The sequence below is a fragment of the Cinclus cinclus genome, chromosome 4 (assembly GCF_963662255.1).
Source record: "Cinclus cinclus chromosome 4, bCinCin1.1, whole genome shotgun sequence".
In the NCBI taxonomy this organism is placed as follows: domain Eukaryota; kingdom Metazoa; phylum Chordata; class Aves; order Passeriformes; family Cinclidae; genus Cinclus; species Cinclus cinclus.
The window spans coordinates 8049271-8061028 of NC_085049.1; the positions used below are offsets into that span (position 1 = coordinate 8049271).

Here is an 11758-nt window from a genome sequence, read left to right on the forward strand (position 1 = left end):
TAATGCCTCATACTCAAGAGACTAAAGAGATCCAATTTAGAGTAGGGAAAATTTATAAAGTTGGTATGTCATGGCTGAGTCAAGACTCAAAGGGGATTTAAACATCATTATTTTCACTCACATTGCCCAAACAAATGCAGCCAGTTCAGTTTAGAAACTGGTCAGTGTGAATCACTAATGTGAGCATAATATATCTGAACACAGTGCAAAAATTCACAATTGTGAAGGGACAGTTACTGTATCAAGATAAATTATGAATTGCTAAGGATTGTTTTTAACACCATAAAATAAATATGAAGGGAAATACAACTAGTATAATACTGATGTTTACTTTAGAAATTTAATCAGAATGAAAATTAATCCAAACCTTGCACATTTCTCTGCTTCATTGGACTCTGTGTCAAACATGAGAAGTTTCAAACTTATTTCCCATACATTCAATATTCCATTCCAGCTCCAATCCACCGTGCTTCTTCAGTTCCCCAGGTTTGACAGGACCTTCTGCTGTGAACCTCTGCCTGCTTTTGTCAGCAGCTCAGCAATGCACAGAGAGAAACAATTCAAAATCAGACACAAGTTTTATGGAGCAGAAAACAGTTTAAGAGAAAGGTGTGTTCAGACTTGATCCACAGGGAACGCACAAATGTGTTTTTGAGAACACTTGACTTCAGCTAAGGGAAAGACAGTTTTTCTCCCTTGCTATGTGTGCAAATTCAAAAGTGGAATTAGGCAATAGTGGAGTTACTTCCACCTCAGTTTTTAACAAACATTTTTTGACAGTCTTTGAGAGCAGGAAGTGAATAGAAGTGGAAAATTCATCCAGTAAGGTTTTATAATTCTCTTGGATCAGATTTTTTAAAAAATAATTCACAGGATTAATATTTCTTTTTAAAAAAACATGAAAACTATGACTTATCACATATAAGTAACCAGTCAATATGTTAACAGTATTAAAAAAACCCACCACAAAGAGAAAGTATAGTTCACACAATTGGTCCCCTGGTTATAAAGTATGCATGGCTGCAGGCAACTCCTTAAGCAAAGTTAGAGATGGAATCAAGGATAAAGTGTAAGGAGACAAGCATCTAAATCACAGATGTTTTCAGGCCATCTGCTGGTATCCTTTCATTCTTTCTATGGTGAACACAAACCATCATCACACTTCTTCATTTCTTATGTGACATTGTTAGAGGAACCTGCAATGGCTGATGAATTTAAATGCCAGAGTTCTCTTTAAAACTGAAATCTGCTTGGCAATGCTTTGGAAGGAGGTCACTGCCACAGACAAGGATATTTATTCAAAATAAATTAATTAAATTCAAATGTTTTGTCTTTACAGTAAGAAGAAATCCAAAGAAAACACATCTCATAATTTCTAACACTGTCAATTGCACAGTTAAATACAACATATGATTTTTTTAACCTCTCAGTGAAATAACCAGGTACTTAAAAAAATAAACAAAAAAGCAACCCAACCAAAAAATCAAAGAAAAATCACCCTAAAACATATACTAAACCCATAAAAAATTAAAAAGACAGTTAACACAGTGTTTCAACCAGAGCAAGCATTTTTAAACTTTGTAAATATGACAACATCAGCAGTGCCCTTAGTTACTTAGGTAGTAGATTTATATATATAATCTAATCCAGATTTAATAAATAAAAATATATTTTAGTCTTCCTCTTACAAGACATCATAGAAATTTGACTCAAGTTTAAGACCTGCCTATATAGGATGACTTTTCAGTTAAGTTCTCTATCACAGACTTTTGGTCCATGGTCACTAACCAGCTCAAGGGAATCCCACTGATTTTTTGGGTAATACATCGTTTGTATGACATATGTCACTTTTGTTTCAAATACAGGGAAAAAAATTCTCACAGTGAAAAAGAGATACATTTATCTTTTGTGCTTCTTGATAGAGCAAAAACTGCTGCTTTCCCTTAATCAGTTCATCTGCCTCAGCATTTTCAGGAAAGCACTTTAACAGTAACTTCAAGAACAGCTTTGGACCCAGAAATATTCTGAACTCTTCATCTGGGTCAAGAGACAGGAGAATATGCAACAGACATTTGCAACCTGACTTACTTCAAAAACCTAGCAGGATGGAAAGAGGTGCCTCATTTCTTCATCACCTGTGACTGACAGGAGCTCATTCCAGAATATCTGATTTTCCCAAACACAGAGCACTGGTGCAGTGGATGCACAGCCCTCCCTCGGGCAGCGAGCTGGCACCTGGAGCCTTCAGGTCCTGTATCAGAGCTGTGTGGGGCTTGAGCTTGGCTTGGCAGAGTCAAAGCACAAGAATCAGACATGCAGATTTCCTCCCCGATGAAGTCAGGTGCTGTAACATAAATGTGCTTCCTCCCAGTCAACTTCACCGTGACAGGAAGGGGTCCTCAAAAGCTCCTCATGTGGTTGTTGGTTACTGAAGGAAAAGAATGCTGGCAGAGCCATTTTTGCCTTCACATTTATAGAAACAGTAAATTTTCAACCAGCCCATTTCATAGCACACTATCACAAGCCTCTTTTTCTTCACCACTGTATTTTATTTAAAATTACTTAAGTTTTCAGAGCAACCAAACCAAATAACTCTCTCTTAGAAAGAAGTATGTTACAGCTAAGCAGATTTTCAAGCAGTTGACACTTACTGGCCATTTGCATACCCCAGAATTTATTTGTAACCCATCTCTAAAGAAGTATTTACTTGAAAGGCAGTCCAAAAGATTTGGCCATGGTCACAAGGAAATCAATGGCAGTCAAGAACAGAATAAATCTAAAGAGCCCTTGCTCCAACAATTTAAAATATAAAGCTTAGACATATAAATACAAAATCTGGAATGTTGCACTGTCACAGCTCTTCCATAAATTTAGCACTTATGATTCCAGAAAAGAATGTTTACAAAATAAAAAGTAACACTGAGGCTTTAAGATGGCTCAGATTATTTGAGAACAGTAGGATACTACAAACTTTAGAAAAATCCCAAAGTTTTGGGAAAAAAATCTAAAAGCACCACTGCCAGAAACGTGGCATTTGGAAAAACAATGGTTCAGTGCAAATACTGATCAGAAATGCAAAGATAAGCACTCCAACCAACAGACAGTACTGTCTTCTTAGTGTCTGCTTCTGCTACCAGCTGCACTAAAAAGGAACCCTCTCATTTTATATTATGTTTCTCTTTAAAAGCATTCTTATAAAACATAAATTTTGGACCAAAACAGACCTAAAAGCCTGCTTATATTGCTAGTTTTTGAGAAAAGCAAAACACCTAATGACTCTCTGTTCAATCAAACTTGTATCACAAAATCAAAACAGATAAATGACATGTACCTTTTTATTTCTACACATGGGATTTCAGACCACTTGTCTCATGTTATCCAAATGGGAAGTTTTCCTACTATACACATCATATAAAGCCAGAGAGGAAAAGGTGACTTCCCCACCTAGAAGAAGCTGCTTTCATGGACATGGCAAGCCAGTTCACAGCCACTTCCACACAAACACAGCCATAGGTAAACACAGTAGTTTGAATTCAACTCCATTGAGTAGCTTACATGTCAACAGAACCTTCTGAATCAAAACTAGCTTTAAAACAAACTCCAAAAGCCCAAAAAACCCCCCCACAAATACCAACCAACCAACCAAAAAACAAACAAACCCCCATGGTACATGGTTTCAGGTCATGCCCAAAGCTGTATCTTTGATAGATTCATTTTGATGCATAAAGAAAAAAACAGAAAAGCTGGAATGTGGTAAATGCAGAATTCTGTCTGATAATGTCTGATTTCTAGTGCCAACAATTCATTACAGCCTGAAATGCTTATGAGTAATGACAAATGGCAGGAGGAGAAATATTAAAGTATTAAATTCCTTTAAAATTTCACTACACTGCTGTTTGGAAGGTATGCATATGTGTTGAAATGTTGTCCCAGAACTATGTGTACGTTAACTTAATATAAAAACTCACCACATTTACAACCATATTTCAATTTAATTATTGTACACAGGTTAACAAAAACACTGCATTTAACAAAAACAATATTCAGAATGGTACAACACGTGTTCATCTTCTCCAGGAAATAATATTACAAGTGATCATCTTAGGACAATTTAGCCACACTAGCGACAGAAGTTCTGTTAAAATGCAACTGTGGTCTACTAAGCCACTTATTTTAGCACTACAGAGTATTTGAAGTTAAGAGTCCTACGGCCAAGGCTTAAAAATCATTTAAGATTCAAACCTCAAAACGTCTTACAGTCAAAATGACAGTATTCTTAAAAAAACCACAACAAAATAACCCCAAAACAATTAATTAAAAGGCTTCTGTATTTAGTTCTATCCTCTTCACGGCATTCTCTATTCATACAGTTGCTTGTATCATTGGTAATAGGGTCTGTATCTGGCTTGATCAGGGTGATGTGGTCCAGGAAGTGGGGCCTGAGCAGGAGGCCCTTGCATCCTTGGAGGTGGAGGCGGCCCCCTAGGAGCTGGCCATATCCCGGGACTCATTCCCCCAGGCTGTGTGAAAGGGGGACTAAGAGTTCCTTGATCTTCACTGAACTGTGGCAAAGAGTTGGGATTATAGTGATGGGGAGGGGGTGCGTTTACATTTACAGGTGGGCCTCCGTGCTGAGGAGGAGGTCCCGGAGGAGGATGGTTCATGTAGGGCGGCATCTGGGCAATGATGTGTCCGGGAGGCGGGGTGATGGGAGGCGGGGCAGAGGTCATTGGAGGCGGAGGAGCCTGGCTGTACACCATGTGAGGGGTGCCCGCGGCCTGCGGAGGGTGCTGCAGCGGGTGGCTGATGGGCGGCGGAGGCGGCGGCGGCGGCGCATAGTGCTGCTGGGGAGGCATAATGTGATGAGGGTGCGACACCACTGGCTGCCCCTGGTACTCAGGATGATGGTGAGCAGGTGCGGGCGCTGGCGGAGGCGGTTCTCGAGCACCTGAGTTGGAATCATCCTGGATGGGGACGGTTATCAAGTTGCTGTGTTTCCTCGTTGAGATGCGGAAGGTGTCCTGACTGACCGGGCGGGGCGGCGGCGGGGCCATGGACATCTCGGCAGGAGGAGCACGGATGTCTTCGTGGGGCTGGTTATAATGCTCGTGCGGCACGTGCTGCAGAGGAGGGGGTGGCATCATGATGTGCTGCTTGGGCGGAATGTGGCTCATGTGATGTTTCTCAGGGGGCATTATGAAACGCTCGGGAATTTCGGCCGGCGGCGGGGCAATAGGAGGATGTACGGGTTCAATGGGAGGACGAGTGACAGGCTTCCCAGCTCTCATGTGACGGTGGTTGATGTGAGCTTGTAAGTCTCTCTGCGACAGGTAAGTTCTCTTGCATCCTTGAACAATGCTACACATGAACAGAGACCCTCGTACACACTGCTCAATTCGCTGCACGGGTTCGTTACAGCTAAATAAAAAGAGAATATTGATTTATTGTCATCGCAGACAGCTCGACGTGCATTCCTCCTTGTTAACATAATTAGCCAGATTAGAACTGACAGTTTCGCCCCACTGTAGTCCATCCATTTCAATGATTTTGAAGTTCACCTAGCTTTTAAATCTCAAAATGTAACTAAGAAAGAACATAAAAATTTCAGGAGGCAGAATTTTTAAAGTAGCATCTCTCACAGAAATTTCTTCTGTGCATTAAGGCACAACAGGGGTCATTTTCACTAAGTAAATCAAACTGCTATTAGTTTTCAAATTAGACCAATAACAGGTTACCTACCCAAAAACAACAAAGTAAACACTGATCTCTTACAGTCCCAAAATATGGAATAGGAACTAGAAAGTTCAGAGTATACTCTAGTGCCTCTGCTAAATGTACATAAGTAAGAGCCATGTTAATACAGTATCTGAAGTAAGATATTTAAGTTACTTTCTTCCATTTCCTTAAATGAAAAATAATGAGATAACTTACCCTGGACACATTTTGTCTCCCTTTTTCTCATGTAGTATAGCACAGTCATAGCAGAAAACATGCTTGCAAGGTATCTAGAAATAAAAAATTGCTGTTAAGACATCGTGTATAAATGTCTATGTCATTCTGCAGAATACAGTTCCTCCCTCCAGTGCACAGTTTATAATAACTGAAGCAACTAAGTTACCTATGAGGTGAATATAAACATAGCAGTGGTTAACAATTTACGACTTCTTTGCACAGAAACCTTCTAGAACTGTTTGTGCTGAGTTTGGGGTTTTTTTGGGCTTAAGTGTTGGTAAAAAAACACTGGCAAAAGTTTGAGTCTTGCACTATTACCAACACTGAACTTTCACAGAAGCTGCATATGCAATCTGATTACACTTGTCTTGCTGGCAAGGAAGCAAAGTTTTAAAAGCATTAACTGCCATTAAGTCAGATGCTGAAGCCTGTTACATCACACTTAGAAATTCAAATTAATCTCAGGGATTTTTAAAGGTACATAGAAGTGTTTTCTAACTTCACTTCAAGTCTTCAATTGAGATAAAAAGCTTACTTTCAAATCTAAGCAGTGTAAGGTCAAAACCCCAGAACTTGAAGGTCTTTTCCTTTGTGATGGTGTTCTGTTTTTTGTTTAACATTTTCAGGCTTACTTTATAGAATCAGGGGGTAAAGCAAAATCAGTCAGATAGATGGAACAAAAGCACCCAAGCAGTGAAGGGCCTCCAGTTCCATCCTGGTACTATTCTGCTATTTAGTCGGATGCCTGCTGAAATCAGTAATCTCTAGAAGCCTCATACAGACACAGCAAAACCTAATTTTATCTAAAGGGAAACAATGGCTGCATCTTCCACTGGTAATTTCACTCACCATGCGTCCATACATTTTGATGGGCAATCCACATTTATCACAGAAATGGACTGGTGTATCATCCTTTTCCCCCAGCAAGTTTATCTAGTAGGACAGAGAAGGGGATAAGAAAACAAACCCCAACATCACTAAAGCTTCTCATTTCAACTATCATCAACATAGCCATTATTTCTGAATTAGCTGAAAATGAAGCAAGAACACCACAAACAGGCGAGAAAGCAGAGGATGTATTTTTAGTCAGACAAAAATAGATGAAAAACTTTTAATAAACAAAGTATCTACCAGGACTACCTACAGCTTGGTATGAAACACAGGCAAAGATGCATGACTTTACCTTATAATCCCAAAAAATGGGTCCAGGAAATCTCCTTTGATTGCCAAACATTTCACCTCCTTTACATTCGTATCGTTCCTCTTTGTTATAATCAAATTCTTCTGTAGAAAGGAGAAAGAGAAGAAAGACACGAGCCAACCACAACACTTTCTTCATTGACACCAGCTGCTATTAAGAGCATGGGTCATTTATACTGAAATCATCAAACAATGCCACAACACTGCCAATCTGCTGAGCCCATTCTAAGAAAGGTAGAGCCAAAATAGTAAGACAGCCTGTTTTGGAACTGGGCACTACTGAAGCCCTACAGTGCAGCAGTACTTACTTGCAGATTTGACACTCAGTTTTGCACTTGGACAGAGCCCCAGACTCTTAAGTCTCTGAGTAAAGTCTCAAACAACGCTCTAGAATAATATACTTCCCTACTACAGGGAATTTATATGAATTTACCTTCATCACCAGCTTGTGTCTTTGAAGGCATTCTGTTCATATTTCTCGGAGTTCGAGGTGCAGGTTTGGTTTTATTGGTCTGTTTTGAAATAAGCTTTATAGGGATTCTTCTACGGACATCAAGACCACCCAATGATCCTGAACTATTTGTTCCTTGCAAATCATTGTCTAGGAAAGAAAATTTTTAAAAATTATCTAATTTTTCATTTGTCTAGTAGTCTCTAAAGAGGCTTAATATTTACAGAAAATTTTTAAGAAAAACAATTTTTAGAGCTTGCTTAAGACTCATACAATGTACCAAAATTTAATCACTAGAAAATAGGTATCATTGCATACAATTTATTCCAGAAGTCATGTCACAAAACTGTATTGGGAACCCAATGTTCTTAGGACACCTAGCTTAAAAATAAAGCTATTTAAATAACCTAGCTAGTCATACATTTTTCCACAAAACATACATTAAACCTATAGCTCTTCTCACAGTGTGAAGAGCACTGGAGAATCAATTCTTTGTACTACCTCGACTACACAAAATTTCTTATGTGAAAAGATAATTTGTACAATTAATGTATGTTGTTTATTAAAGTAGAAAGTAGTTTATATATTAACATCTTGACATATCACTTAGAGGTTTATAATAAATTATCACTAAAGTATTGATACTTAGGAATATGTAGCTAGTTTTCCTAAACTGAAAATTATTGTTCTCAGCTACATACAAAATTCTCCTTAACCAGGTTTAAATCTAAAGAGCAGGGTGAGCAAAACAAGAAATAGCCTGACACAGGCATCAGCAGGCTCCCAGAGATAACAAAGACCAGGTAATGCAATAAATCAACACCAGTGAGGAGGTGCAACTCCCTCAGCCTCCAGCAAGTTTACCTGAAACCACCACAGAGCACCTCATCCATACAAAAACAAAGTCATGTCCTTCACAAATCTTCCCAGCTCACTGGGATTTTACCTGTAAATGCCACAGGTGTTTCAAAGCAGGGCACGTTCAGGCTGGAAGGGGTGAGACCCGAGCATTTACAGCCCTGTGGTTCCACAGGGAACTCCAGCCCTGGAATGAGTGCTGAGGCCACAAAGGATTGCAGTGCAGGAGCACTGGGCACTGAAATTAGGGCCCATTAATGTAATTCTGCACAATGCCTCACCAACTACTGTCTCTCAAAGCATATAACCACTACACACAATGCAACAAGTAGAAAGAAAAACAAGAAAAAATGGGATTGTTCTCAGCTTTTTAACAGCTAGCACCAAGGCTGGGAAATGTGTCTGTTTCAAACTGGGACTGTGCCCTGACCATCCTGTACCTCCAAATCAAAAGCCCTCCATTTCCTCAGAGAGATCAAACTCCTCTTAGCACTACAATTGACAGTTTCACTCTAAAAGGCAATATGCAAAATATGGCAAAAGCAATAAAGGTTGTTTTTACTTCTGGTCATTTGTTCTTTCGTTCAGCTGCCCAGATGAACCTGCAAACACTCAGCTATGTCATCAGGCTTCCCCAGGTAGTGCTGGGCCAAGACATCAGAGGTAAAACTGCTTGTTTCCCACATGTTGGGAAATTCTGTTTTCTACCAGAATACACAAAACCACAGGATCAGAAACCACAAACAGCCTCTGCAGCAACGCAGTCCATTTGCATATAGGGACAGCTAAAACAAATTTTAGAAATCAAAAACTTGTGTATTAGTTAGTCCACTGAAAGGCCAATAGGTTATGTCACTTTTCCTCCTTGTACCCTTTCAAGCCAGGAATATCCACATGAGTTATCTGCTCAACTAACTCAAACTACAGTCACTTATGCTTCACAGAAGGAAAATAAATTTCAGTCTGCATGAGCATAACTTGCAGGATTTATGTCCAGAAAAAGCTATGACAAATATACCAAACTTGTTAAGATTACTTAAAGAAGCTCTAATTCGAGGTGATGCAATCTACTGAAATGCACCTTCATCAACTTAATTTTTGCATTTCAAGCTTTTTTAAAATTCACAAATACAGCTAAAATACTTTATACGGACAGAGTCATAAAGCGCCCTTTTGTAAGGGAAAGTAAAAAACCTCCAAAGCCACCCCAGCAAAAAGCTCACGTCCATTCATTTATTCACGGCACTACGCCCCCACACTAATTAGCAAAGGATCACAGCTACGCCAGCGCGCTCACCGGAGAACGACATTTAAACCATGAAATCAAATTTAAGCACACAAGGAAGTTTCCTCTCGGGCCACAACAGTGTAACCGGGCAACACATTATGGGCACCGATGTCGGGAAACGCCGCGAGCAATCGAGCGTCTCTCCCCCACCTCCGGGACGCCACGGGCTGCATCCGGGGCTGCCGGGCCCGGGCACTCCGGCCCGGCCGGCGCAGTCAGGGACCGCCGCTCCGCTCCGCCCGGAACGGGGAATCCCGCCGGCAGCGGCCCCTCAGCCCGACCGAGCGCCCTCGGGGCGCGGGCAGCGCCGGGCGCCGCCGAGCCGAAGGTGGCACCGGGGCCGCCGCGCCTGCCCGGACAGGGAGCAGGCCCCGCGGCGCATCCGAGCCCCGCCGGCAGCCTCGGGGGCCGGGCCGAGCCCGCCGCCGCCGCCCCTGCGCCGTCCCGCGCCCGCTGGCCCCGCTCGGCCGCTCCCCGTCCGGCGGCGGGCGCGGGCGCGGCGAGCCGGGCACGGACGAGCCCCCGGCCTCCCCCTGCTCACCATTGTGGTCCATGATGCGGCGCGGGGCGCTGTGGGAGCGGAAGGGCGCGGCCGGAAGCGGCGGGGCCGCGGGCGGGGCTCAGGCGGCGGCGCCGCGCTCGCTGGGCCTCGGCCGAGCGCTCCGGCCCGGTTCTCACCGCGGCGGGAGCGGAGCGGGGGAAGCGGGGCCGGCTCTCACCGCCGTGGGAGCGGAGCGGGGGAAGCGGGGCCGGCTCTCACCGCGGCGGGAGCGGAGCGGGGGAAGCGGGATCTCCTCACACCGCGGCGGGAGCGGAGCGGGGGAAGCGGGATCTCCTCACACCGCGGCGGGAGCGGAGCGGGGGAAGCGGGATCTCCTCACACCGCGGCGGGAGCGGAGCGGGGGAAGCGGGATCTCCTCACACCGCGGCAGGAGGGGAATACGGCAGCCCCACGGCGCCTGCAGGCCCCGGGGTGCAGAGCCGCTGCTAGTTGAAACTGGGAGGCGTCCGCCCCTGGTGTTGGGGGGTAGGATGGAGTGAAAACATGAGTGGGCTGGGTCTCGGTTCGGAAGCCGCGGAGGCCCCGTCCGGCCGCCTGTGCGGTGCAGCCTTCAAACGCACGGCAGAGATGTGGCGGCGCATCGTGCTGTCGGCTGCTGATGGTCAGCCTTAAGTTTGAAGTGGAAATGGCAGATTCCTGACACGCTGTACAAGTGACAGAGCATTCAGAAGCTTCACAGGAGCAGAGCTTACTAGCTCAGGGGGGGACTTAACGTTACGTTTAGCATTTTGTAATTCCTGTGTAATTCAGTGCGATGCTGAGTGTTTCTGAAGAAAGGAAAGAAAGAAAAATAAAACGAAGTCATAAGCAGAATATGGCCTGCAGCAGTCCTTCCACAACCCTAAAGTACAGGTAACTCGACTCCATACATTTCAGATTGGTGATTGTCTCACTAAAAGCCTCCTGGACTGGGGTCTTGTGCCCCTACAGACAATGTCTCTCATTATCTTTATAGTCCTTACATTTAAAGGCTGCCATTAAAGTATTACATTTCTTGTCTTACCCGTACAAGGCAGAGGGAACAGGTTTTCCCTTTTGTCTTTGATGATCCTCCAACCCAAGGGAAGCATGACACAGATCCCTTCATAATATGCTTTATCTCCCCGTAGTAGGAATTCACAAAGAGGAGACTTAAACAGAACTAAACAAGGAACCCCCAAAAACAGACGCAAGGAGCACACTTTCAGTACGCACAGTTTTATTTTCTAGTTAATGGGTACAATTACTTTTCAAATGCAGCTTTTTAAAAGTGTAAAAAAACTTAAAATACATCTCCAGATTTAATATCTGACATGCAAAGACAGAACAGTAATACTCAAAATGCATACAAAAATACCACTTCTTCATGCTACTGGAAAAAGATAAGCATATCTAGTTACACTGCTTAAAGATTTAATTAGTAGAAAACTAGAGAATTTTAGCTTAATTGCAAAATCCATTATTTTGG

At 42.9% G+C, this 11758-nt stretch overlaps 1 protein-coding gene across 2 annotated transcripts; it reads right to left on the reverse strand.

Annotated features, from left to right (window-relative positions):
• Positions 1 to 3393: 3393 nt before the first annotated feature.
• On the reverse strand, positions 3394 to 10303 carry CBLL1 (Cbl proto-oncogene like 1). 2 transcript variants are annotated; one of them, XM_062490795.1, is made up of 6 exons: positions 10291 to 10303; positions 7586 to 7753; positions 7136 to 7233; positions 6802 to 6885; positions 5932 to 6005; positions 3394 to 5418 (listed from the first exon to the last, which is right to left on the reverse strand). In XM_062490795.1, the coding sequence occupies exons 1-6, from the start codon at positions 10301 to 10303 to the stop codon at positions 4380 to 4382; spliced, it is 1476 nt and encodes a 491-aa protein (XP_062346779.1). In that variant the 3' UTR covers positions 3394 to 4379. The 2 variants fall into 2 exon arrangements, with proteins under 2 accessions (XP_062346779.1, XP_062346778.1); XM_062490794.1 differs by having other exon boundaries at positions 7136 to 7236.
• Positions 10304 to 11758: the final 1455 nt, after the last annotated feature.